We start from the raw sequence: 27,593 nt of genomic DNA on the forward strand, positions 1-27,593 counted from the left end.
CCATCAATCATATAGTGCCCTCCTCTAGTTCAGAGTTGGGATGTCACTTCAAAAGTGAAGAACTAACCAAATGTCCTCTCCTAACAGTTCCTTCCAAACTTTAGCTGCTCTGAGTATCCTCAGGAGTCTAAGCAACCAGATGTGCACCCCTCTTCAGAGGTCCCACACAGATCCTCAAATTCCTTTTGAGTTCCTAGATTCTGGTAACAACACTTCTAATTTATTTTTCGTGTTCCAGAGGTTTTAGCTGCTTCCTCTATCTTGGTTACTTCAACATATCCTTTTCATTTTTTCAGACTTCTAACTCAATATAAACCAGTTCTCTGCATTAAAACCTCTTTAAAAAGCCTAGCACCTTTAGGTTTTCCAGCTGGGATTCTTCTATCTTTGATAGGCTAGTTAGTCTTTGCATAGTCTAATTTTGTTTTGGGGAGAATAGTAATTTCTCTCTGACTATAGTTTAAATTCTCAACAGATAGGAGTAATGTATTGAAAACTGATAGCATTGCAAATAGTTTCTGTCCACAGTTATGCAGATGTTCCTGTTAGTGTGCAAATGAACTGTCCAATAAAGATCTTATGACTCTATATCAAACAGTCATTTTGATTAATTGTAATATCTTACTGGTTAATGAGTTACACACATTGTCTAAGATATGTTCTTTTTTTCAGCTTTATATTTTTTAATGTTTCATTTATTTATTTATTTTGCAGTACAATTCTTAATACACCATTATACAATAATTTAACATATCTCTTATTAGATATAAGGTATGTTGACACCAAATTCACATCTTCATACTCGTATTTGATATGTTCATTTTTATTTACATGAATAGGATAAACAAAAATGAAATTTTCTTCATTTAAAAAGAAGATGCAGCTGACACTCCCTTCCTCTCAGGGTATTTCCTTGAAAACATAATAGGTCCAACACTTTGGTCAGAATAAATAAACCTTGTATCTGGATTTCACAATGAGAAATCATAAACTTTCCAACCCTGGGAACTGTAAATAATTACTCCCTAAATCCTAACTCAGGAATCTCTTAGGATGTATACAGAAGACTATCACAGGGAATATCTCTAAAGAAGATAAAAGAAAGTTTAAGTATTCTTTATTCCACTTTTCTATACGAAACATGTGTGATTCTGCCTAGACTTTATAGTCTCTCCTGGATAGCCTGCATACATCTAACCTGATGTACAGATTCAATAATAATTCGAGGTTTCTATGTCTGTACTGGTATGGAGGACAGAGATATGACAGTTCTGGTCATCTTAAAAAAAAAAAAACTGTCTTACACGAACTCTAAATAGGGCAGAAGGATTGGAGGGGAAGAGAGGAAGCATGGGGTAATTAATGATGGTGAAATGTGATGATCATTACTATCCAAAGTACATGTATGAAGATACGAATTGGTGTGAATATACTATGTATACAACCAGAAATATGAAAAATTGGCTCTATATATGTAATAAGAATTATAATGCATTCTACTGTCATATATAAATTTTAAAAACTTACATAAAAAACTGTCTTAAAATTACAAGAGTATTTATTACATAATAACATAAATAGAGTATCTTTTTTTATAATTCCAGGAAAAAATATTCCAAAAAATAAAGTAATAATTTGCCAGGCACAGTGGCACATGCCTGTAATTCGAGTAGCTCTGGAGGCTGAGGCAGGAGGATTGTGAGTTCAAAGCCAGCCTCAGCAATAGCAAAGCACTAAGTAACTCAGTAAGACTCTGTCTCTAAATAAAATACAAAATAGGGCTGGGGATGTGGCTTAGTGGTTGAGTTCTCCTGAGTTCAATCCCTGGTAGCCCCCCACACCAAAATGAGTAATAATTTAAGACAGAAAGAATAAAACAGACTGTGTTACAGTCTATATAATTGATGATAAAATGATTAATTCTAACCTCTATATTACCTTTTAAGTGATAATAGATTTGGCAATGTCAAAAATGTAACCTTTTATATATATATATGTGTGTGTGTGTGTGTGTGTGTGTGTGTGTGTTGGCAATGTAGCAAAAAAATTGACAACCTGGAACAATGTTATATATTAATGAAATAATAAGACAAATATCTTCTGAAAGCAAGTTAAATAAGAACATACTAGAGAATGACCTAGTCAAATATAAGGAGTATGTATGGGTTACATTTTAATTTTATGTTTTTTAAAGTAAGTACATTATGATATTAATATTAAGGTAGATTTAATATTAAAATTTCTTTGCTTTGTGTTGATACCAGGGGCTGAACCCAGAGGCACTTAACCACTAAGCCACATCCCCAGGCCATTTTATTGTTTTGAGACAAGGTCTCAGTAAGTTGCTTAGGGCCTCACTAAATTGCTGAGGATAGGTTTGAATTGAAATCCTCATATCTCAGCCTCCTGAGCTGCTGGGATTATAGGTGTTCGCCACCACACAGAGCAAAATTTATTTTAACAAGTTAATATTAACTATATAAATATAAAATTTTCAGTAAGAAAAATAAACTTTTACCATCTTCCTAGCAATTCTCCCCAAGAGTACAGAATCTTCTCAGGACAATCCTTAGACACATCACCTGTTCCACTCGAGAGTTCATTATCACTCTCTGAAAAAAAAAAAAAAAACACACACACACAAAATCAAAACCAACAAATATTGCATTATGTATTACAGTAGTAGATATTTATATACTATAAAACAAGAAGCACAACTAAGTATCTAATAAAAAAGTCAAACAATATTGTAAAAATTACACTAAAACTTTATTAATGTAATCTATCTTTAGTGCACAAATATTTTCAAAAAAATTATGTAATTCTCATCCATATTTACATAGTATGAAACTGAAAATATTTATAATAAATAGCTTTATCGAAAGACAGAAATCTTTTAAAAGTTTATGGGGTGTCAGCAAGATGGCAGAGTAAGAAGTCTTGGGCCCCCTTCCTCCCTACAGAAGACAATGATCCATAGCCTAGAAAACCCCAACACCTGGAAATAAGCCTGAGACACCTATGTTACACAGAACTGAACAAATCAAATTAGAAAGGAAAGAGGAATGGTATCACTGTGATTGTCCCACCCTTTCCCTCTTTCCCATGTGGGCATATCTACAGATAGGAGTTTCCTGGGTTTACAACTTCTACAGGAGGAAAAAGAACCAGAAGCAGTCATCCAGTTTCCCTAGCATTCCCAGATGCTTCTCAGGGGACCCATTCCAGTTCAGTTCAATAAGGAGAAATACCATGGCTTTATCTCCCAAGGGATTGGGTGGAAACAAAGAGTGCACAACTGCTGGTGGCATATTTATGTTCCTGCCAACTACAGCACACAATCAGAGACAATGGCCAACCTCAAGGCAAACCTGCAAGATAAAGCTAGTCACCTTCAGAAGAACACTGAGAAAAATAATCTGTCTTGAACCCCTGGACTGCTCGTCTCCACATCTAGCCTGAGAATCACCCTGATAATACTGCCCTAGCAGGGAATCTCCTACCTTTATGGATTTCAAAGAAGCAAAGGGGCTAAAATGGCTTGACCCAAGAGGGCAAATAGCTGGTTCACATAGTCAAACTGCCTATCCAATAACCCCATCCAGGAAGGGAGACTCCAACCTCCACTGATCTCAGAGAAGAAAGGAGCTATACTAGCTTGGCCTAGGGGGGAAGCAGTGGCAGAATTCAGCCAAAATTTTACCCAGTCAGGGAGACTTCCACCTCTGTGCTTTTTGGAAAAACACAAGGGCTAGAACTGCTTGATCCAGGAAGTCCAACAGCAACTCAGCTCAGCCAAAAGCCCATCTCACAGCTCCCACCCCCTCCAAGACAGGGGAGCTATGTTCAATCATGTATTTCTAAGGAACATAGTATTGGGTCCCACTTGTTCAAAACAGCAATTCTATCCAACCTCAGTGCACAACTAACACACCTGCCAACTATAGATCCCAAATAGCATAGGAATACATTTTGTGATCAGCCTAACAAGAAACAATGACAATACCCAGCCAATTAGTCCAACTGATAGCAGAGCCTGCTAGTAGTTCTATCCAATATCCAATCAAAAGCATGGGGTGAGCCAACTAAAGAACTCATATCAAGCTCCACATGCCTAGGGTCATCACCAGATGGATCTATCCAAAATCACAGACTAGAGTAAACAGCAAAATTGTATCCCTGCCAATGAGCACATGTAAAGGTCAGAAGAAGGACTGTCTTGTCAAATGCGTGAACAACCATGCAAGGACAGGAGGATTATGAAAAATCAGGGAATAATGACACCTCCAAAAGAAACTTATAAAGCTCCAATAATAGAACTCAAATAAATGGAAACCTATGGAATGACCAACAAAGAATTCAGAATAGTCCTCATTTAGAACAAATTTTAAAAATTAATTGTTAAAAAACAAAGTCCACTAAACTACAAGAAAACACAGATAGAAAATTTAATGAAACTTGGAAACAATACATGAAAAAAGCAAGAATATTGCCACACACACACACACACCAAAAGAAAAAAAAAAAACCAGAAATCCTAAAAATGAAGAATACAATCACTGAACTAAAAAAAAAAAATCAACAGAAAGCTTCAATAGCAGAATCTATTAAGCAGAACAATCGGTGAGATGGAAGATAGAACATTTGAAATTATTCAGAGAAGCAAAAAGATAAAAGAGTGAAAAGGAACAACAACAAAAAAAAAACTATAAGAATTATGAGACATCATCAAGAGACCAAACCTTCACATAAAAGGAGAAAAGCTCCAGAAAAAAGCAAAAGAAGGCATATTTGAAGAAATTATGATTGACGACACCTCTAATGTGGGGATAGATATAGGTACAGGAAGGACAGTTTTCCAGTCAAATTCAACCCAAAATGAAGTATACCAAGAAATAAAATACACAAACTATCCAAACTCAAAGAGAAAATTCTGAAAGCAGCAAGAGATAAGCAACAATACATGGGATGGAGGGATTAATAAGGAGATATCATATACAAAGGAATGTTAATATAAATATCATTGAATTTCTCGGCTGACAATCTAGCATAGCATGGAATGATATATTCAAAGTATTGAAGGAAAAAATAAACATCTAACAAAACTACTTGATATAGAAAAGCTATACTTCAGAAATAAAGGAAAGAAAAAGATTTTTCCAAACAAAACCCAGGGGACTATGTAATCATCAGACCTGCTTTATCAGAAATGCTAAAGAGAGTTCTTCAAACCACATTTACAGCAATGAACAGATCATCCAGACAAAAAGTCAACAAGGAAATACTGGACTTTAACTACACTCAGGAACAAATGGATTCAGCAGACATGCAGAACACACCTTCCAACAACTGCAGCATTCATATTCTTCTCAACTGCATATGGAACATTCTCCAGGACAGATCATATTTTAGACCACAAGACGAGGCTTTAAGAAAATTAAAATCATACCACTTTTACTTATGATTATGATATAAAACTAGAAATCATATAGGAGGAAATTTAGAAAATTTATAAATACATGGAAATTAAACAACACACTCCCAAACAACCAATGCATCAATGAAGAAATTAAAAGGGAAATTTAAGTTTTTCTTGAGAAGAATGAAAGTGGAAATACAGCATACCAAAACCTATAGGATATAGCAAAAACAGTTATAAGAGGAAAGATTACAGCAAAAAATGCCTACATCAAAAGCAGAAGAGAAAACATTCAAATATATAAAATCAGAATAAAAAAGGAGACATCAAACCTGATACAAACAAAATTCAAAGGATCCTAAGAAACCATTATGAGAAATTCTATACCAATAAATTGCATAACTTAGAAGACATGGACTGATTACTCGACACATAAAAAGAATCAAGAATAAATTCAGAAGAAATAGAAAATCTGATCAGATCAACAATTACTTGGTAACAAAGTCTCCCAACAAAGAAAAGCCCAGGACCTGGTGGCTTCACTAATAAATTATACCAAACATTTAGAGAAGAATTCCTCTAAATGAGTTCTACTCAAACTATTTTTAAAATTTGAAGAGGAGGGAAGTCTTCCAAACTCCTTCTATGAAGCCAGAATTATTCTGGCTTTTTTTTTTTAACTGTTAGAATAAAAAAAAATTAAGAAAAATTACAGGATATAAAATCAAAACCAAATAAGAACATTATAAGGAAAAAAAAACAGATCTACAGATCAACTTCCTTGATAGATATAGATATAAAAACCTTAACAAAATACTAGCAAATCAGATTCAACAGTACATGGCAATGGTGTGTAACATTTCTGTCTGGAAGTAGACTAGCCAAGCACAGACAGCAGTTGTCGGCAGTCTGGGTACAGTAACATGCCTCAGCCTTCCTTCTCATGGTATGAGCTTTACTTCCCTGGTTCACGGATCTCAGGGATATTTGAAGAAATTATGATTGAAGACACCTCTAATGTGGGGATAGATATAGGTACAGGAAGGACAGAGATTTCCAGTCAAATTCAACCCAAAATGAAGTGTACCAAGAAATAAAATACACAAAGGTAATTGTGTTCCTCTGATAGATCCAGTCTTTAGTTATAAAGCTTCAATAGCAGAATCTATTAAGATTCATTCACCATACCCAGTGAAATTCATCCCAACAAAGAAAAGCCCAGGACGGGTGGCTTCACTGATAAATTATACCAAACATTTAGAGAAGAATTCCTCTAAATGAGTTCTACTCAAACTGAGTTGTGTATGCTAAGTCATACAGGGATGACTTTACATACAAAAATTAATAAATGTGATAGACCACATTAACAGAATGAAGGACAAACACAATGTGATCATTCCAACAAATGCAAAAAAAAAAAAAAAAAAGCATTTGACAAGATTTAACACATTAAACCATCCATATATTAGGTATAAGAGAAATAAATGTACCCCAACACAATAAAGGCCATATATGGCATTACACAGCTAACATCACACTCAACAAAGAAAAGTTCAAAGCTTTTTCTGATCTTGAAAAAGAAAAGGATGCCCGCATTCTACACTTCTGTTCAACATAGTACTGGAAGTCCTAGCCAAAACAACTAGGCAAATGAAGGGGGAAAGCATACAAAAGCCAGGAGCAATGATACACACCTACAATCTCAGCTACTCAGAAGCCTGCTGTAGGAGGCTCATGTCAGCCTGGGCAACACAGTGAGAACCATTTCCTTTCTTTCTTTCTTTTCTTTTTTTTTTTTTTAAGAAGAAAGGCAGATAAATGGGAAAGGAAGAAGTGAAATTATCCCTGTTTACAGATGACATGATCTTAAAGGTTAAAAAAAAAAACCAAAACTGGAGTCTTAGGGTTTTTTAACTGTTCGAATGAAAAAATTAAGAAAAATCACAGGATATAAAATCAACATACAAAAATCAATAGAAATCAGGAAGAAGACAATACCAGTTATAATATCTACAAAAAATAAAATACTTAGGAATAAATTTAACCAAGGAGGCAAAAGATCTATATTCACTGAAAATTATAAAACATAGATGAAAGAAATTGAAGAAGATACAAATAAATGGAAATACATCCCATACTCAGGATTGGAGAAATCAACATTGTTAAAATGTCCATATTATCCAAAGTAATCTACATATTTAATGCAATTGCTACAACACATACCAATGGCATTCTTCACATAAATAGAAAAAAAATTTTTAAATTCTTATGGACCCACAAAAGACCCCAAATAACCAAAGCAACCTTGAGAAAAAAGAATAAAACTGACTATCTGACTTCAGCATTTACAGCCAAGGGATTTTCAACATGCCAAGAATACAAAAAAAGAGAAAAGATTAGTATTTTCAATAAATATTGCTGAGAAAATTGTTCATCCATATGCAGAAGAATAAGCTGAAACTCTTTCATCATGTACAAACATCAAGTTAAAAGGGATTAAAGACTTAAAGGAACGTGACCCCTTGCCTCATTTGAATAGCTTCTCCTCAGTAAAAGGGGTCAGTGCATGCTGTCGCTCTCTCTCTTCCTATAGACCCTTAAGGTCAGAGGAACCATCACAGCGACCCCAAAGAAAAAGGGAAAAAAAAAGACTTAAACGTAAGACCCCAAATGTAAAACCACAAGAAGAAAAAAGGGGAAATACTCCATGACATTGAACTAGGCAGGGATTTTTTTCATAGTATCCAAAAGAACAGGAAACAAAAAGCAAAAATGGACAAAAGAGACTACATCAAACTAAAAAGTTTTTGTGTGGCAAAGGAAACAATCAAGAGTGAAAGAAAACCTTTAGAACTCGAGAAAATATTTCAAACTATGTAACTGACAAGGGTTAATGTCCTGAATATACAATGAATACAAACAACTCAACAGTAAAAACAAAAACAGCAATCTGATTTTAAAATAGCAGAAAGACCAGAATACACAATTCTTAAAAGAAAACAAATAGCCAGTGAGTATATGAAAAAAGCAAATCAAAACTAAAATGAAATATTAACTTACCCTAATTAGAATGACTATTATCAATAGGACACACACACATACAAAGAGAGAAAAATAAAAACCAAAGCTTGCATGATGCAAAGAAAGGGGAACTCCCATACACTAATGGTAGGAATGCAAATTAGTATAGCCACTATGAAAACTGGTTTGGAAGTTCATCAAAAAATTAAAAATGTAGCCATGCAGCTATCTCCTCAAAGAATTATTTTGCTGAATTCCCAGTCTAAAAGTAGATGCAAAATCACTATACCAATGGAATAATTTAAATTATCTAAATGGACCATTTGTTCCTCGTGTTTTTCTTTATTTTTTTAATTTTTTGTAGTTATAGATGGAAAGAATGCCTTTATTTTATTTGTTTACTTTTATGTGGTGCTGAGGATTGAACCCAGTGCCTCATGCATGCTAGGGAAGCTCTCCACCACTGAGCCATAGCCCCAGCCCTGTTTTTCTTGATTATTATTTGTTATCTCTCCCCCAGTAAGAAGCAGAGAGAATTTAATTATCTGGTTATGCCAAGGGTCTTCAAGATCACTTTGAAGGCTCAGTGATTCACTAGGCAGGCTTATAGGATTCAGCTCATTGCCATACACACACCTAGGATTTGTTACAGTGAAAAGACACAGCAAAATTGTCAGCAAAGAGAGAGATACAAGCAGCAAGGTCCAGAAGAAACCAGGCATAAGCCTCCAAGAGTCCTCTCCCAAGAGTCACACAGGACACACTGAATTCCCTCAACATCAGAATGTGGCATGTGTGAAACACTGTCTACCAGGAACGTTCACTGCAGAATCAGTGTTTGTGGTTTCTATCAGGGTGGTCACATAAGTACCCTCTCCCTAGCATATACCCAAATTCCAGACTCTGAGAAGGAAAACAGTTATCTGATACAAGACGTATTGTTAGCACAAACCTTTTAAGTACAGTTAGTCAATCTCATCAACTAAAAAAAGATGGGAACCCCCCAAATATAAGTTCTCTAAAACCAGCCAACAGCCAACTTCACAAGTAGGCTTTTCTAAAAATAGAAGTTTGAAGCTTGCTATGTTAATTCTTTTCTGAACCCTTATTCACTACTATGTCACCTATTCTAACTTCAACTAATAGATCTGTAATACAAAAATATGTTATTCTTCTCTGAATCTAACATTTTTTAATAAATGACAGCAGAATGCATTACAACTCTTATTACACGTATACAGCACAATTTTTCATATCTCTGGTTGTATATAAAGTATGTTAACACCAATTTGTGTCTTCATACACATACTTTGGATAATGATGTCTATCATATTCCACCATCCTTGCTAATCCTCTGCCCCCCTGAATCTAACATATCAAAAAGATCTTCATTCTTAACTGTTTTCTTAAGATTTGCCACATATGAGGCAATGGAAACCCAAAAAAGAACAAAATACCATCTGCCCCTTATGAACTCATACTCTAGAAGGAGAAAGATTTGAATAAACAAAGACAGTAGAGTATGTGTTTTAAAAATTATTATAATTATGTGTTCAAAGAATCAAAAGAGCAAGATGGTGGGAACACCTGAGGTTTGAGCAGAGATCTAAATGATCAGCAAAGGGCTGCTCTCATGGTTCTGAGGAAAGTACCTGCTAAACAAGGACCAACACCTGCAATAGCACTGTGAAAGACTTACCTGAGGAGAAATTCTAAGTATCTAGCATATACTAGGCATTCATTAAATAGTAGCTATTATTACAACATCATGTTTTTAGTGTACTAAGAAACTGACAATGTAAGAGATTAGATATAATTGCCCATACTACTAGTATATTTTTATCTTATTTGTACTTACCCTTATTTATGTCCTTACTTATAAAAAGAATATGAGGCATAAGTTAAAAATAAAAAAGGCCAGGCACAGTGATGTGAGTTGTAGTCCTAAGTACTTGGAGGCAAAGTGGGAGGATTGTTTACACTTAGAGCTCAAGGCCAGCCTGAGCAACACAGTGAAACCCCCTTTCAAAAAAAAAGAAAAAAAACATTTCAATTAATAAAAGAATTTCAAAAAGTAGCTAAAAGTAAATTGAAGCCAAAATCAATAAATTCATTATTCACTCATTCAAATATTTACTAAGCACTTATTGAATAGTGAAGCTTCAAAAGGTAAAATGTACATATTTCCTGCTCTTGAGGAATCTGTTCTATGATATCCTGGAACTAGAAGCAGTAAAGTCAAGGGTTGGGTTGAGGTGGGATGCAAAAGATATACCTCCGCAAAAATGTGCAACACTCATCAGGAAAGTTTAAAATTGAGCTTTAAACTACTCCAAAAATAAGGTAAAGAAAAAAAATTTTACACTTGTACATACAACTCTCACTGATAAAAGTTTTTTTAAAAATGTGAGCAAGTCTTAACACCTTATACCTAACTACTTGGAAGTCATTTTTGCCACATCTGTGAACATTTTTTTTTTTTTTTTTGAGAGAGAGAGAGAGTTTTTTTTAATATTTATTTTTTAGTTTTGGGTGGACACAACATCTTTATTTTATTTTATGTGGTGCTGAGGATCGAACCCAGCACCCCGTGCATGCCAGGCAAGCGCGTTACCGCTTGAGCCACCTCCCCAGCCCAACATGTTATTTTTAATACCCTTGATTAAAGCAGAGGATACCATATTAGTATGGCATCAAAGACCCTCCCTGACCTCTGTGTTCCTCTGATCTCACTGTCTTTCTCCACCCTTCCAGGTGAACTACACGTGTTTTACTGCACATACAATGTTATTTCCTATCACCCAAAGTTTCCCTCTGCCTGGAAGGTCTCCCTTACCTTAGCATACAAATACTTCCAGCTAAGTAATGTGCATTAATCAAAACTAAGTGCAAAGGCTTAACTTACAAAAACCTTCCCTGAATCCCAGGCCAACCCAGGTTCTTCTCAGTCAGTTCACCTGGTATCCTGTTCATCCAGTATTACTGCCTTTACTCTATTTTGTTAAAAATACCTATTTGTGGGTCTATTTCTATAAGAGTCATATCTCTATCTATTGTGTCCATAGCACTTAGCAGAGTAGAGGCTGTCCACTACTACAAGTTTGATAAAACCTGTGTGTCACAGATGGCTTGCAAATGAAGTGAACTGATTAAGGAATCACTTTCTAGAATAAGTCATTAATGTTTCCTTTAGAAGGACTGTCCTGATTATCAATTTTCTCCTTTTTTTCACAGAACATATACTGTAGAATCCCTCAAAACTGAGCTCATTAGCAAGTACCAAAATGTACTGGGAGTCAGCACTGTGAATAAGAGATCTGTTTGCTCTAAACATTTCTTAGATGTATTGGGTGGCAGAAATGAAACTGCATTACAAAAATCAAAGATCCTTCCATGTATTCATGCTTGGATCAAGGCCATAGAACCTTTACATCAGTAATCCATAATCAATGATTCTCAAATTTTTCTATCTCTATTTTATTTATATATGTAACTTATTTGAATGAATAGCATTTTTCAATGATCAACTGGGGATACAAAATTTGGAGGTAACAAGGTATTACTGATAATTACTATTCTACATACATTACTTCAACTGAAAAAGATCACAAAGAATCTCAGATATTAATCATTTTATGAATGTACTTATAACTTAAAATACATTTTCTTTACTGAAAAAAATGTGATAAAGGTTAGCATAACAAGTGGCCTCTTATGAAGATCAGACAGACACTTTATTAAATTCAAACCACAACCTGTACTTCTGCTCCTTTGCTCTAAACTATGGAGGAATGAAATGAGGATCTGCCATATCATTCCATAATAAAGACTTATTGTTCTACCTTCACAAAATACCATTGTCCTTACAAGAAAAGTAGTGAGAGTAGAACCCAAAATTTCTTAAGCTAAATTTGAGAGTTTTAATTCCTTATCTGGACAGCATTACCATTATAATTATTGAACAGAAATCTTACTTTGGGAATGATCATAGGCACATAGCCCTCAACTTAACTTCTGGAATTCAACTATCTTTCTTCATGTATCTGTGCTTCCAATACCTTGCATTCGTTTTATACCCATTTCTTTCCATCTCTAGACTGCAAAACTTCTTGAAGATATGAAGTACATCTTACACATTTAATACAGCACCTTGCTACACAAGGCACCCTCTAACTGAATGTGGTTAGAAGAAAGGAATCTGGAAAGGAAGGGTAAGAAGAACAAAGCAAAGCTGTAAAAACGGTGGAAGCAAGAAAGAGAAAACTAGCAGTGGAGAGTCATCAAGATTACAGAAGAGAAGTGATTACAAAGACTACTAATAAGCAGATTATGATCAGGCAATTCTGAAGAGATAAGAAAAATTTAAAATGCTTATTTCTTTATAAAGTTTGGGGTTTTATACAAAACAGATAGGGCAAATTTACCCTCTACCTAGTATCAAACTTTAGTATTATTGTTAAAATACTACTAAAAATTTTTAATGTACTCAAAGGGGTCCTGTTTAGAAATTTTAAAAACTGTTTCCCTGGCTCTATTTACATTGTAATGAAAATCTCAACAGTGTAGCCCTTACACTGACATAAATTCTACAAATATTTACTCCAAACCCTATAATAAAGCCAGAGTGATATTATTAGCATCAAATTTTCAGAAAGTTCAGCGCTCTTCCCACATTTCTAAGGGATCAGTGTCACTCAACTCCTGATGCCATATTCAAATCATTAGAACACCACTTTGCCCTGGTGTGACAAGAGCCATAATTTCTCCACCAGAACAATTAACTTCCCTCCTTCTAGATACCAACTGCTGCTAAAAAGAATGACATATGAATTACCTTCATAATCTTTCTGCAAATAGTTAATAATTCCTTAATCTGGTTCCAGCTAAATAAGGCAGTTAACTCCTTATGAAACATAATTATAAAATGTAATCGGGATCCTAGATTCCAGTCCTGACACTTTCACATAATTTTTTTAAATATTTATTTTGTAGTTGTAGTTGGACAAAAATACCTTTATTTTATTTATTTATTTTTATGTGGTTCTGAGGATAGAACCCAGGGCTTCGCACATGCTAGGCAAGCACTCTGCTGAGCCACAGCCCCGCCCTTTCACATAATTTTTTGGCGGGGACGAGGTAGTCCTGAGGATTGAACCCAGGGCCTTATACATGCTAGGCAAGCAGAAAAGCATTCTACCACTGAGCTACATCCCCAGCCACTTAGAGTCTCAGTTTCCAGAACTACAAATAAGATCATTCAGTGTAATTAAATTCAAGGAACATATATTGAGTAAATTATGTGTGCAAATACATAATGCCTCAGTTACTGTCAGGCTCTGAATTTAAAATATTTTAATGACTTGAGGTTACTGACATTTCTCTGACTCTGCTAAATTGTATAAGGAGAACCCAGACAACCAGCACTCTCCTCCTCAGAGTTTTTCCTCCCTCAGACATTACAACCCTAAGCCCATCCATACACATGTTCTTGGAAGCAGCAACTGCTATCAGCAATTTCTACCTGCACCTCACACTCCAGCAGGAGGTTAATAAACAAGGGAAATCTGCCTGAAATGGAGACAGCACCTGAGAAAAAAGGGGAGGGAGACTGAAGCAAGACCTAAGGTTTTAACAAGAAAAATACTCACAAATGATGTGACACATGCAAGGCACTTAACCTTACAAAGCTTTAATTTTCTTTCCTGAAAAATGGATAAAATGCCACCTTAGAGGACTGGTGAGAGAAGTAAATGAATAATTTACAAAGTGTTTCATGCATATTTTCCATTATCATCTAAAAAGTGGAATTAACTGCTCTGTGAATTAGTCACTCGATCTGTTTCCACAGTGTAATCACCAGATTTTTAGAGGAGTCTACTTCAAGAGAAGGCCAGCAATAGATGACTCTTAAGATCACTTTTAACTCAGATTCACTAAAAATAAGCAGTTGAATCACCATCACCATGGTGTACGAATGATCATATTAATGTTATCACTATAATCGTTTAGTCTAAATTCTAAATCACTGAATTGGCAGCAAAAGAGGCTAAGTAAGGTGCCAGCCAAGCACTCTTCGACTCCTGGCTACTTCTGAAGTGGACTCTGCATAAATTGGACCTTCTGCTACTAGTGATGGGAGTAAAAGTCCAGAGATGATCTCACTTGACACTTTGCAGAACAGATATAAAATAGAAATATGAAATAATCCCAGGCATTTGGAAATGCTCAGTAACAATTAACTATGACAGACTACTGTCCCTAGGGACCACCACAAAAATAAGTTTTAAGGACAACATGCTTTTAGGGACCCTATACACCTTAGCAAGGCTGATAAAGTATAGTGTCTTTAGCTTTCACTAGAGACAAGTCTTCAGAACATTTAATTTTCTAGGTCAGCTGAAGCATGATTAAGATGTGTTAATCTAACAAAAAAAATTTATTTATTGTCAACATACCAAGCAAAGCTTGACCCAGTCCAGAATGAAGCAGGCATAAGTGACCAACAGACATAGTACTAATAAAGCCAGCACTCAATAACATTTGGGGGGAAGGAAAACTTCTAGGGGAAGGCAAAAATCCCCTCCTCAAGTATGATGGATTATTTCTGGGCTTCCTAGTAGTTTTGATCTGTATATCCATGGTATACAACGTTGTATCCATGCTGATAAACACCAAAAGAAGTGGATGTGAGAGGAGAAAAGAATGGCTTCTAGTGGCTCTCTTCCTGCACTAGTATAAAGGTAATGCTCAGCCTCTTTTCCTAACTTCTCTTTAGATTAATATGCAGAGAGGTTTATATACCAAATCACATTTTTAACTCAAGTGAAGGTATTATCAATTACTTAATCTGATAGGAATTTTTTTAAAAAATTTTTATTAGTTATTGATGAACTTTTATTTTTTTTGTTTGTTTATATGTGGTGCCGAGAACCAAATCCAGTGCCTCAAACATGCTAGACAAGTGCTCTACTACTGAGCCACTATCCCAGCTCCAGGAAGAGCAGGGGTTTTTGTTTTTTGTTTTTTTTTAATATTTATTTTTTAGTTGTAGTTAGACAATACCTTTATTTATTTATTTATTTTTATGTGGTGCTTGAGGATGGAACCCAGTGCCTTATACATGCTAGGTGAGCGCTCTACCGCTGAGCCACAACCCCAGCCTGAGGAAGAGCAGTTCTTAATGAAGTTCAACAGTCACCTAAAGATTGATAATATCTACTGTGAAAATACGAGGGGAAAAAGTATTCAGATACTCTACTGAGAGGGGCATAAATTGGCACTCTTTGCGGGAGATATTTGGTACTACCTTTAAAAAAACAGATTGTGCACATCATTACAATTCTACTTCCAGAATCTATGGTTATGCTTCACAATACATGTGCAACTACCATGCTTTACAACAATATTTTTACATTTGAAATAGCAAAAAAGAAAAGTAGAAAATTTATAAACTCTCAAAAGAGAAATGGAGAAAGAAATTATGTTATATCCACGTTACAGAACACTACGCAATTAAAGAATGAGAAATGGTTTAATGTAGCATATCATAAGACTGCTTCATGAGAAAAACAAGTTGTCAAACAGGATATATAGAATGCCCTATTTGGAAAAGGATATATTAACTGCTTTTAACATAACTCTTTCCCAAGTATTATAACTGGTGGGCAGGGGAAGGAGATGGTCTACTTTACATTTGTTTTATTTGAAGTTCTTAAGCAATAAAAAAGAAAATTCCCCCAAATTTTTGCTTTCTAAGAAATGCAAGGCTTGATTTCTAAGAAATGCAAGATGCTTATCTTCCCAAATCATAATCAGTACCTAGTTTTACAAAGACAATTTTATAGTAGTTCTGTTAATTTCATATTTCAAAGATTTTATTAAGTTCATCATTTTCTCAGTCAAAAACTAACATTAATTCAAAGATCCATTTTAGTTGATTCTTGTACTTGGAAAACTTAAAATGACAAGCATCAACAATAATGCTAGGGGAAAATAGAACTTGCTATTATAAATCTATCTCAGAGAAAATCCACCAATAGATTTTTCTATTACACTTGCTTCACCATTTGTCAGAAACTATTTTAAGAAATCTAGCTTGCTTCTTACTAATTCCTTCTTTCTTGCCATAAGACAAATGACTTAAAATATGGTTGACAACATGTAACAACATACAACTACGACCATTGTGAAAACATATTCTTGCATCCCATTTTTTCTGGATGCTGGATCTAACCAAGCTTTTCAAATACTTACTAAACTGCTCAGGAAAATAAAACTGCACATCAAAAACTAAATAGGAAAAAATTAAAAATAAAAGCATGGACAGGGGTTGTGGCTCCGTGGCAGAGCACTTGCTTCACACACGTGAGGCATTGGGTTCAGTCCTCAGCACCACATAAAAATAAGTAAACAAAATATATTGTGACCACCCACAACTAAAAAAAAAATTAAATAAAATAAAATAAGGTCATATTTCTTTTAAAAACTACACAACCATTAGCTAGCTTCAATGACTCTTCAAGTTCAAAATTCAGCTATCCTATCAAAGAAAGACATTTACAGGATTATATTTAGTCTTCCAGTGTTCAAATAGGTACCAGTACGTAACTTTCTTTAGATATGAATATTTTATAGGTAGATTTGTGAGATTTCTGTCCATTTGAACACATTTCAGTTAAACAAAATAAAACAAAGATCCAGGTATAGCACATGTCTAGCATGTGTGAGGTACTGGGTTCAATTCTCAGCACTGCTTGTAATAAATAAATTAAATAAAGGTCCATCAACAACTAATAAAAATATTTTTTAAAATAAAATTAAACAAAGATCCTCAGGTCATGAGATAATTACTTTACTTTGAAAAAAATTACAAGAATAAAATTTTATTTTAACTTAAACTTTAGAAATAAAAGATTTCCCCCTAATTCCCATTTATTCTATTAATTAACTAGAAGAAAGAGATTTTACTTTAATTAAAAATCTCAGGGGCTGGGGCTGTGGCTCAAGTGGTAGCGCGCTCGCCTGGCATGCGTGCGGCCCAGGTTCGATCCTCAGCACCACAAACAAACAAAGATGTTGTGTCCGCCGAGAACTAAAAAAAATAAATATTAAAAAAAAATTATAAAAAAAAATCTCAGTTAAGTTCAAATTTCAGAGGTTTCCAGTAAAAATCTTTGACATAATGTTACCTCTGAATATTGTCAACAGAAACATGTGATCAGATTTTCTCCATCCAAATTTGATTTAGCCCAAGTCCTTATACGATATCAAATAACTATAACACTCGCTATATCCAAATGTTAAATTTAGCCTGCCTCCTATTTCTCATATTTTCTCTTATCCCTCCATCCTGTTCTATAATGTTTACACAAAGTGTTGATAAGGAAATCACAAAGCCAGCAGTGTGACAATGTCTCTAAAATAAATTATAAGTTAATTTTAATCTCTTTTAAGAAACAGATTCAGATATTAAAACAAAGAAAAGAAGCATATTAAAGCAGAGAAGCTACATTAATTGGCATAAAGAAGAACTTAGGGGTTGAGAAGGGAGGCATTTATCAGATTTAAGTTAGAAAATGGTGGACAGCTGCATGCAAATTATCTGACATAAAAATAGCACTAATTAAGAAAGAAGCAGGGATATCTTTCTACTGGATACTGGTTAATATGAAGTTAATTTCCTAACTAACTTCTGAAATGAAATATTCTGAGCAAATTAGAAAGAAATATAGAAAGAGAAACACATTCACTTAATTCTTGACAATGTCTCTTTACATTAATAGTGTCTTGTCATCATTTCAGAAAATGTAAATAATATATCTACAAAGTACTAAATGAACTGAATGTTCACCAGTATGAACATAAAAACACCAAAAAGAAAGAAAGAAAAAAGAACACCAAGAAGAAAAACCAAACCTTCAAAAGTTCAATAAATAGATAGGGCATTTAAAAATTCCTTATTTCTTTTTTAAAAGGCTACAGGTACAAAAGGTCACAACTCACCCATTCATTCACAATCTTAAACTTGCTATAAACTTAAAACTTAGACTTCATAAAATGTGTCTGCATTTTTTAAATATTTGGATAAAACTGCCTTCGTAACTGATTTATTTATCAAAGATTCTATACAGTATTTATTAATAACACTGATTACCAATCCTCTGTGAAACAGCTTACAAACAATATAAAAAAAATTTGTGGTCTTAAACTGTCTTTTTAATCAAATTACCCATCTATGAAAGGTTGAACTATACATTTGAAACTTACCAAACTGCTTACAGTACTTCTGTAGTCATGAATATTAAGAAATTACTTAGTTCCCCTTAAATAAACAGGAAAAATAAGCACTAGCAACCACACCTACATGATGCAACATCAACCTCAGCACACTTTTTCTCTTGCTATTTCTCATATTTCCTTCCAAATACATTTTTATTGAGAACAAAGTTAATTAATGAAAATTTGAGTGTTGCACTTAAAATTGGTTCAAAATGAAAAAAATCTTTTATTTTTTCAATACTTTATACAAGAAATACACTAAAACTTTAACATGCTATCCACAGTAAAAAGTTTTATAAGAACATTTCATTTTGGAGCACTAATGCAAAGATTATGTAACAAAATATAATCAGAAATAACATCAACTATAAAGTGGTTCCATATTATGTATACAAAAGAAAGCATAGTGATAACAGTACACCTTACAAACTGTTCAGAATTATATAAAACATAACTAAAGCTGTGCTGCAAATGTGCTGCAACTACTGGGCTCAGTCAACTTTTTCTGTAAAGAGACAAACAGTAAATGTTTTGGGGTTCTATCAATTTTTTTATTCTTTTTTGTTTTTGTATTTTAGTACTGGGGACTGAACTCAGGGGTACTCTACCATTGAACTAAAGTCCCAGCCCTTCTTATTTTTCAAATTTTGCAACAGGGTCTCCCTAAGTTACCCAAGCTGGACTCAAACTTGTGATCCTTCTGCCCCAGCCTCCTGAGTTGCTGGGATATGGCCGGCTGCCTCCCTGCCTGCCTTTTTCATTTGTTCCTTCCTTCCTTCCTCCCTCCCTTTCTCCCTCCTTCCCTCTCTCTCTATTTTCTTGAGGGCATTCTGTGGTTGTTGTTGTTATTTCAACCTTCAAAATGCACAAACCATTCTTAGCTCAGAAGCCATAGTTTGCCAATCTCAAAGCCCTTTCACAGTAATTACTCATTTTTATTTGCTTCAAAAATATTAAAGATGAAAAACATCTTTTCAAGTACCCATACATTTTCCAAAGGAGCAATTAATTTCATTAAAACAGAGAGTATGCTTATAGCACTGGAAAATATGGGACTATGTATTTTACAATTTGAATATAAATCATTTGTACACAGTAAACATATTAGAATCAGTTTTGATTTCATCAAATTCAAGATTCTTATCACTTAAAAGAAATAAAATATTAGATTCCAGTGAATTTTCCACTCCCTAAAAACATAGGATAATAACTCTCCAGGGACAAAAATACTGCTACAGGAATTGATTAAAATATATTCTATGGGAGACCAACCTTGCATGTGACTGAGTCACACTCCTCGGCTAGGTGCTGAGGCGCTCAGTCACAGAAATGTGGCAGAGCTTTTCCTACCCTTCTTGGGTTCGAGAGAGTCGGTGTCTCGTGCATGGGGGTGTCTTGCTACAGCCCATGGGTAAACCTATGCTCACCTGTTCCTTTATAATATTACCCCTTGCCCTGTTTAGGATAGAATCTTCCATGGAAGTGTTTTGTGTGTGTCCCCTTCTCTTACTGTGCCCTTGGGTGTGGCTTACCCTGGTGTCAGTCAACCTGCTGACAGTGGACATCATGAAGATAGACTCAGCCCCCTGAAACCTGACCCTTTGCCTCATTTGAATAGCTTCTCCTCAATAAAAGGGGTCAGCGCATGCTATTGCTGTCTCTCTTCCTGCAGACCTTTAAGGTCAGAGGAGCCATCACAGCGACCCCAAAGAAAAAGGTATTTGTGTCTCTTGTGTGGTTATTTTGCACAGCCCAGTCAGCCCAGTTCAACTGGAGTAAACCCTGAGCCTTTTAGTCTCTAGAACAGAAACCCAGCAATATTCTTTGTCAAGTCCTGAGGAACCAAGAGGACAACCTCAGAAGCAAGATTTGAGTGACAATCTTTCTCTGTATGATCTTGATGAAAAAATAAAGCATACAAAATTCATCTCTAGAAATACTCTAGCATTTGAAATGCTTTTTATTTAGAATAGTAGTAAAAATGAAAATAAAGGAAATAAATGATCAGAGAATTCCAAACCAGAGAATTCCTTGGACTTTTCTAAACACTTTAACCAGTTTGAATTGGTTGAAACACATGGACACATTATTACCACTGGTACTCAAAGTCTCTGGTAAGCAATTCTCACAAAGATGAGAAGAAAGGGGGAAAAATAAAGATGGTATCAATTTCAAGGAAAAAAAGAAAAGATCTAAGCAAACTGCTCGTTTGGGCTGCAGAAACAAATCAGCTTACTACAAAGTGGAGACTACTTTCTGAGAAGGCCATTCATGTGAACACTCAGAATGAAGCTGAGCACCCCTCTTCATCGAGCAGCTTACACTGGATACTTAGGTACCGTCAAAGAGCTGGTGGCACACGGGGCAATGTTCATGCAGTAACTGTAGAAAGCTGGACAGCCTGTGACAGTGCCTATAAGTGGAACAACACCTGAGTGGCTTCTTTCCTACTTCAGTATGATGTAGAAATCAGTGCTTAATAGAGTCCTCTTGATCCCCTTCACCTTGCTGCTAGGAACAAAGACAGCCAAGATATCCTGCAACAACTCTTTATGAACCATTGCATCAAACCAGGTCTGAAGAATAATACCACCAGGAGACCAGTATCCATCACTATCTCTTTCAAATTGTGGAAGGCTGTACAAATTCTTTCACCTCAGTCTTAATGGTTCTAACAATTTTTTTTTTTAAGTTTCTAAATACCAGTGCTTCCTTTATGTAAGATGTAAAATATTCCCACAATACAAAGTTGACATCAAAAGTTTTACTAAAATAAAATAGAGATCCATCAACATATTAAAAAAAAAGTTTTACTACTAATTCAGTGGTACTCATTATAATGTTCTTCCATGTCAACTGCCTGATCTTGAAGTCAAAATGTATTTGAGAGTTGTTTGAATATATCTTTAATTGGTTTCATGGAGTTTATGATTTTTATGAAAATTTTACCTTATCTTTACTTAAAATTTTGACACGGGTAGAACAGAAAGTAAAGATATTTTTGCTGTTGATCCAAGAGAGCATATGTTTAAATATTCTGTATCACAGATCTCTGTTGAGTGGTATATTGACATATATTTCTATGAAATGAGGTAACTCTAAATTTAATTTAAAAGTTTTAAATATACTGGTACAACTTGGCTGTCTTCTCTACATTACCATACGTAGTTGCTTTTACTTTAAACTAGAAAAGCTAATATTTTTGTGACTTCAATATTTGTAAGTTAAAAAAATAAAATAACCTATATCTTTGTTTTTTATAACATAAACCATTTTGAAAAGCAATTGGCTAGGTGGTTAGTCCATGAATGCTATATTCTGTCACCCTTACCATGATTCACACAATCCTGTGGACAGTCCTATCTCCCTCTGCTTAACTTGCATGATCCTTGAGCTTGTGGTGACTCAAGATGACCTCTGAGTGGAGCAGACAGCTAAGCACTGGACTGAGAGAGGGTAACACTTCTGCTCTCCTACTGGGTTTACCTGTCTGACCCTGCTGGCATGGCCTCTGCTCATAGTCTCTCAAGTTCACCAGAAATCTTGATTTTCCAAAGTCCTCAGTGTATTCAAATCACTCTAAGGGCAAAAAGATGGGTAAGGAATTCTAAGAGAAGAGTGATGGTGATTAGAACCACCAAGTGGCTCAGGATTTAAAAAAAAAAAACTGTGTAAATAGTGACCAAAATATATTTTTTTTTCAAAAAAAAATAAAGCACAAGTTTGGACCAAAACAAAAATTTAAAAATAAAACATGCTTTGTCAAACTGAAAGGTCAATTAGTCCTTAAAATGATGTTAAGAATTTTTACTGATAAAAGACATACAACACAGAAATTTAATGTACTTTCTTTGAATGCCGTAGATTTTCACTCTTTGAGTTTAACCTTGCTATTTTGTATTTTTAACTTTTTAAAAGACAGTTCAGGGGAGGGAATTAATATTAAACACCTGGGTTCACTCTCAGACATCCAGTGGTTAAACCAGTTGTTTTTTGAAACACCTGTGATTAACTGTAGGCAAAGCAGTCAAGAGCCCAAGTGGTACTCCTCATTGATCTCACAGCATTTGGAATCTAAATCACATATTGGACACTTGAGATTTGGGTCAAATGCGATGGACACTGTGACGTTTCCTAGTGTTCCTTAACTTCTAAAGTGGTTTAAAATGTTTATTCCTTCCTAAATGTAAACACCCTGGAAGGAATATTTTGTCATCTTTCAAAATCCAACATAGTCAGGATCAAAATACAGTAGGTACACCAATGTTTGCTGAATGAATTAAATTAATTCATACACAAAAATGCCCTCATCTAGGGCAAGCTAACCCAACACTGAGCCTTTGAATGTGGCAATTAAAGACAGGTGTGACTTGGTCACCTTTTCCTATCAGTTATTCCCCTAAATCAGCCATTTTCTATTTCCAAAGGCAATGCCCTAATCCAGGCTCTGTCTCCTCAAAATGGACTTATCCCTCACAGCTTCTTCAGTTCTTAACTGCACTTACTTACTCCCAGTTCAGTCTTCTAACTCCAGCCTTTGCTCACCACGCCCAGCTCCAACCCCTTGATCAACCTTCAAGGATCCACACAATGGATCCCACACTGTTCAGTGTCTCCAAGGGGCCCTCTGCCACCTGCTGTCAGGCTCCTCTGCAGCATCACACTGCCTCACAGCCATTCTTCAGATTCTGCTTGCATCTGAATCTGATCTCAACCCACCAAAACCTTACAACAAATAAAACACTAGATTCCAGTGCATTTTTCACAACTAAAAAGACATGCATCATAAAAACTCACCAGGCACAAAAATATTGCTGTGGGAACTGATTAAAATACATTCTTGTTTTCACAAATGTCAAAATGCTGTCTTTTCTATTTTCCCCTGAGATCTCCTGCTAGCCTTGAAGAAGCAAGCCACCATAAGCCCTAAACTGTAAGGAAATTAATTCTGCCAAAATCACAATGGATATGAAAAGGACTCCACACCTTTAAAGAGACCAGAACCCTGGTCAGATCTAAAAATTAGGGCTTCATTTTTTTTTTATTGGTTCTTCATAAAATCTCATGGTCATGCATGTGCACATTTACAGTGTGAGAAGCACTTCTTTAGCAAGTGCCTGCACACCTAAGTGCTAGATGATTACCTTTTCAAAAAAAAAAAAAAAAAAAAGATTCATTTCTTTTTTACATCTTTTATCTTGTTTTTTATTTGAATAATTGTAATTTACAAACTTGTTTCTGTTCCAAAGCCACTCGTGACTACCTTCTCTTTAAAGGGATTTTGGATTTAAAAATTACAAGAAAATAAACCTGTGAGTTTTAGACTATTTGCTCTCTGGCCATGAAAAGTGGTACTAGTCAACTGAATCACTTGAGCCCAAGGAGAAGTTTGGTTAAGAATTCCTTTTACCAGTCCAAATACAAAACAACAATAAGAAAAATGTAGATTATGATACACCTAAAAGGTATAGTTTACCTTTTCTAAAAAACAAAAAAAAATTCATTTCTTTTATACATCTTTTATCTTGTTTTTTATTTGAATAATTGTAATTTACAAACCTGTTTCTGTTCCAAAGCCACTCGTGACTACCTTCTCTTTAAAGGGATTTTGGATTTAAAAATTACAAGAAAATAAACCTGTGAGTTTTAGACTATTTGCTCTCTGGCCATGAAAAGTGGTACTAGTCAACTGAATCACTTGAGCCCAAGGAGAAGTTTGGTTAAGAATTCCTTTTACCAGTCCAAATACAAAACAACAACAAGAAAAATGTAGATTATGATACACCTAAAAGGTATAGTCAAGTGTTAAGCTCACATAATGGTACTATGAACCTGGACGTTTACAATTATGTGGGCTTGTGTCTTAAAGGAAAGCATACTGTCTTTCCCATTTGTTGCTCTCAAAGAGCTTCCTATAGCTTCCTATCCTTGTTATGAGTAACTAGATGCAAGTATGAGGTCAACAAACAAAATAACAGCTTAAAATTCACATGAAAAAATACCAAGTGTACTCGAGTTTCAACAGGACAGTAATTTAGAACATGTGGGACTGTCTAACAGTGACAGGCTAATTTTAAAATAACCCCTATAATGTTGCACTAATGGACTTAACTTTCTGCTAAGATTCCTACCATACAAATTAATACCCTTTAACCCACTTTATTTTTTGAACAGTATTTGAAAAATATGCAAAGATACCTTAATTCATTTTACTTTAGATCTTTTCCAGAAAATTAAGAACAATTTTCATCATTTCAAATCTGTGTTCCCTTTTTAGCTAAATTATAGGCTAAGGTAAGACAATTTAGAATGACTTGAACTTCCACTTGCTTTGACAGGCAAATTGAAGAAAATAATTAAATAAAAGAATACTCCAATTCCCCCCAGCAGGAAAACATTCTATGCCACCTCCAGTTCTAACTTTTGATGTTTGCGTTGACAGAAATGTCAATTACAGAACTAATAATAAAGTGTATTGAAAATGTATGAACGCCTATCCATAAAAGAAAAGAAACTATTACTTCCTACTCTGTGATTTTTGTAGCTTTTTTTACACAGGCGATGGCTAATAGATCTTTCAAAAGACAAAGTGACATCTCAAATAGTGAGAAAATGTCAAGATCAGAAATGAAAAAAAATTAGTGAAAAACAGAAATTTGATGAGTGGCTCATATTTGGACTGTATAAGAATGAGAAATGAAAATTTTTATGTATGTTATTCATATTTTCAAATAAACTCTAGAAATATTATCTGTCTTTTAAATCTTCTGCAGTATTGAATAATACTGAAGCATTATGAAAACTATTCGTTGCTTATTATTCATTAATCATTATTTGCTCATTCATTTAGTATTATTCCTAGTAATTACTAAAAGGCAAGAAATCACTGAGAAGTTAGCAGTCAAGAAAAGACGGGGAAGGGGAAATCATGCAGCTACCTGCAAAGACAAGAGAGCAAGGCAACAGGAACAGTATGTGCAACAACCCAGACACAAGAGTGCACCTGGTGGGTCTACAGAACAGCAGAAGAATGAGCAGGAGGAAATGAGGTGAGAAAGGTAAAAATTAAAATTAAAGGCAAGAGTGTGTATATCTTTGTGAATCAAGGTTAAAAAAATAACTTTGGCTAAATGACATGAGAAGTAATATCATCTGACAAATTTCAAAAGGATGGATGATTGGTGTGGTAAAGAGGCAAGGGCGAAAGGCAGGAAACCAGTTTGGAGGTATTAGAATAACTGACAACAGAAATGACAGGGCCAGGCTGAGGTTGGATTCTAGATTTCTACATTTGGAGCCCAAGAGCTACCACTTGATGACAATGAAAGATTGAAAACCTGATTAAGGGATAATCAGGCTTCAATCATTAACTAAACCTGGAGTCAAGTTTTTCTTTATTCAATAAAAAAGCAGCAAAACCATTTAGGAGGTAGAATTCTGGAAATGTATCTCCACTGTTTATGTGCAAGGCATCATGTCCATCATGAAGATATGAATAATTGGGGCCCTCTCTGCTCTCTCCTTAGTGTGTGCAGTCTTGCACTTTCAGACAGCTTTCCAAAACACCAGATATGTGGAAGAGTTTATGAAGATCCACTCATTCTTCAGATCTCCTTTTAAAATCCGGGCCAACCTATGGCTTTCCCAACAAGAATTATAATCCCCTGTAACCCACAACCCTGGCTCTCTCATTCCCTTGCTACAAAAATCACTGTTTCTAATAATGCTCCAGAAATCACTCTGCTCCAAATCAAGTGAGCCCCAACCAGTAGCAAAAGCAAAGCTACTGGTTTTCACAGTTTGCCCCACCCTATTGCTCAGTTGGCAGAGTGCTTGCCTGGCATACATTAAGGCCCTGGGTTCAATCCCCAGCACCATACATACATACATACATACATACATACATACATACATAAATAGAGCCACCATGACAACAAGTCATAGGTGGGCACTGCAGAATGGAAGCAGCCTCACAGGCTACAACATCAGACTCCACTGTGATGAACCTCTATAAGGTTCAGTAGTTTTTCTTCAACAAATTGCCTCTTACTCTATTGTCTGATTTTGGTAACTTTCCAAAATCCTTAAGTGGCTGTTTTTGACAATCTTATCCACTTTCATCACTAATTTGTGATAAGTGAATTTGCCAAGCTCCTCACTCTGGCAGTCTGCATTAAATATATTTTAAATGTAATTTGCCTGAGTAACCTACTAAAAAAAAAAAAAGTCATAGAAAATATTTTGAAACATTTCTAAGAATAGAAACTGGCACTAAGCTAAAATTACTATTTTCTTTTGACAGTTAACATGCCTTTGTTGAAAAGACTTACTCAGGTGGACTTAAGAGGAAAAAGCCTTCTAAGCAGAATAAATAGCATTTGTAAAGTCAGAGAAACATGTCAGGAAACTGTATGATTGTGTTGGGTGGGTGAACTCCTCTCTATTTATAGTTCTCCCTTTCAAACTACAAAGAAGCTCAAATCTTACACCCTAAAAATGCCCTCTCTTCGTCAGAATAATCTAGTTTTTAGTTCAATCTCTTCTCTCCTCCTCAAATTGCCCGAAAGAAAAATTCAAACACTGTTGCCCCCTTCCCTACGTCTACTCAGTCTTCAAAACTATAAAAAGACTTCTGTCCCAACGTTATTAAAATCACCCTCAGAGAGATTTGTGACTCTCAGATTAAACAAATTCAGTGCACAGGTTTTGGTTATTACCTTACTGGACCTCCCTATTCCACTGACAGCACCACAAACAGCTCCCCTTGGACAATCTCCACTCCTTAGCCTATACTATTCTGTCTTTGCTCTCCTTAGACAATTCTGGTCACTTTTCTGCAGATTCTTTAGCTGTGCTTTCCCTTCCTAGATCTACT

General features: G+C 35.1%; 1 protein-coding gene, 1 long non-coding RNA gene and 1 pseudogene across 4 annotated transcripts in view; 2 read left to right on the plus strand and 1 right to left on the minus strand.

Annotated features, from left to right (window-relative positions):
- The window catches only part of LOC114092471 (uncharacterized), a 353,583-nt gene extending 346,279 nt beyond the window's left edge, over nucleotides 1-7,304 (plus strand). Inside the window, exon 3 of the long non-coding RNA XR_011704006.1 lies at nucleotides 7,292-7,304. This is a non-coding gene — a long non-coding RNA (uncharacterized lncRNA). The remainder of the gene's footprint in view (nucleotides 1-7,291) is intronic.
- Nucleotides 1-27,593, minus strand: part of Rabgap1l (RAB GTPase activating protein 1 like) — a 620,475-nt gene that overhangs the window by 439,704 nt on the left and 153,178 nt on the right. For all 3 annotated transcript variants that reach the window (XM_071600291.1, XM_071600292.1, XM_027935052.2), the window contains one exon: nucleotides 2,519-2,612. In XM_071600291.1, coding sequence (XP_071456392.1) covers nucleotides 2,519-2,612 — 94 coding nt within the window. The remainder of the gene's footprint in view (nucleotides 1-2,518; nucleotides 2,613-27,593) is intronic.
- On the plus strand, nucleotides 20,364-21,440 carry LOC114092311 (ankyrin repeat domain-containing protein 49 pseudogene; annotated as a pseudogene).

The sequence above is a fragment of the Marmota flaviventris genome, chromosome 12, assembly GCF_047511675.1.
Source record: "Marmota flaviventris isolate mMarFla1 chromosome 12, mMarFla1.hap1, whole genome shotgun sequence".
Classification (NCBI taxonomy): Eukaryota; Metazoa; Chordata; class Mammalia; order Rodentia; family Sciuridae; genus Marmota; species Marmota flaviventris.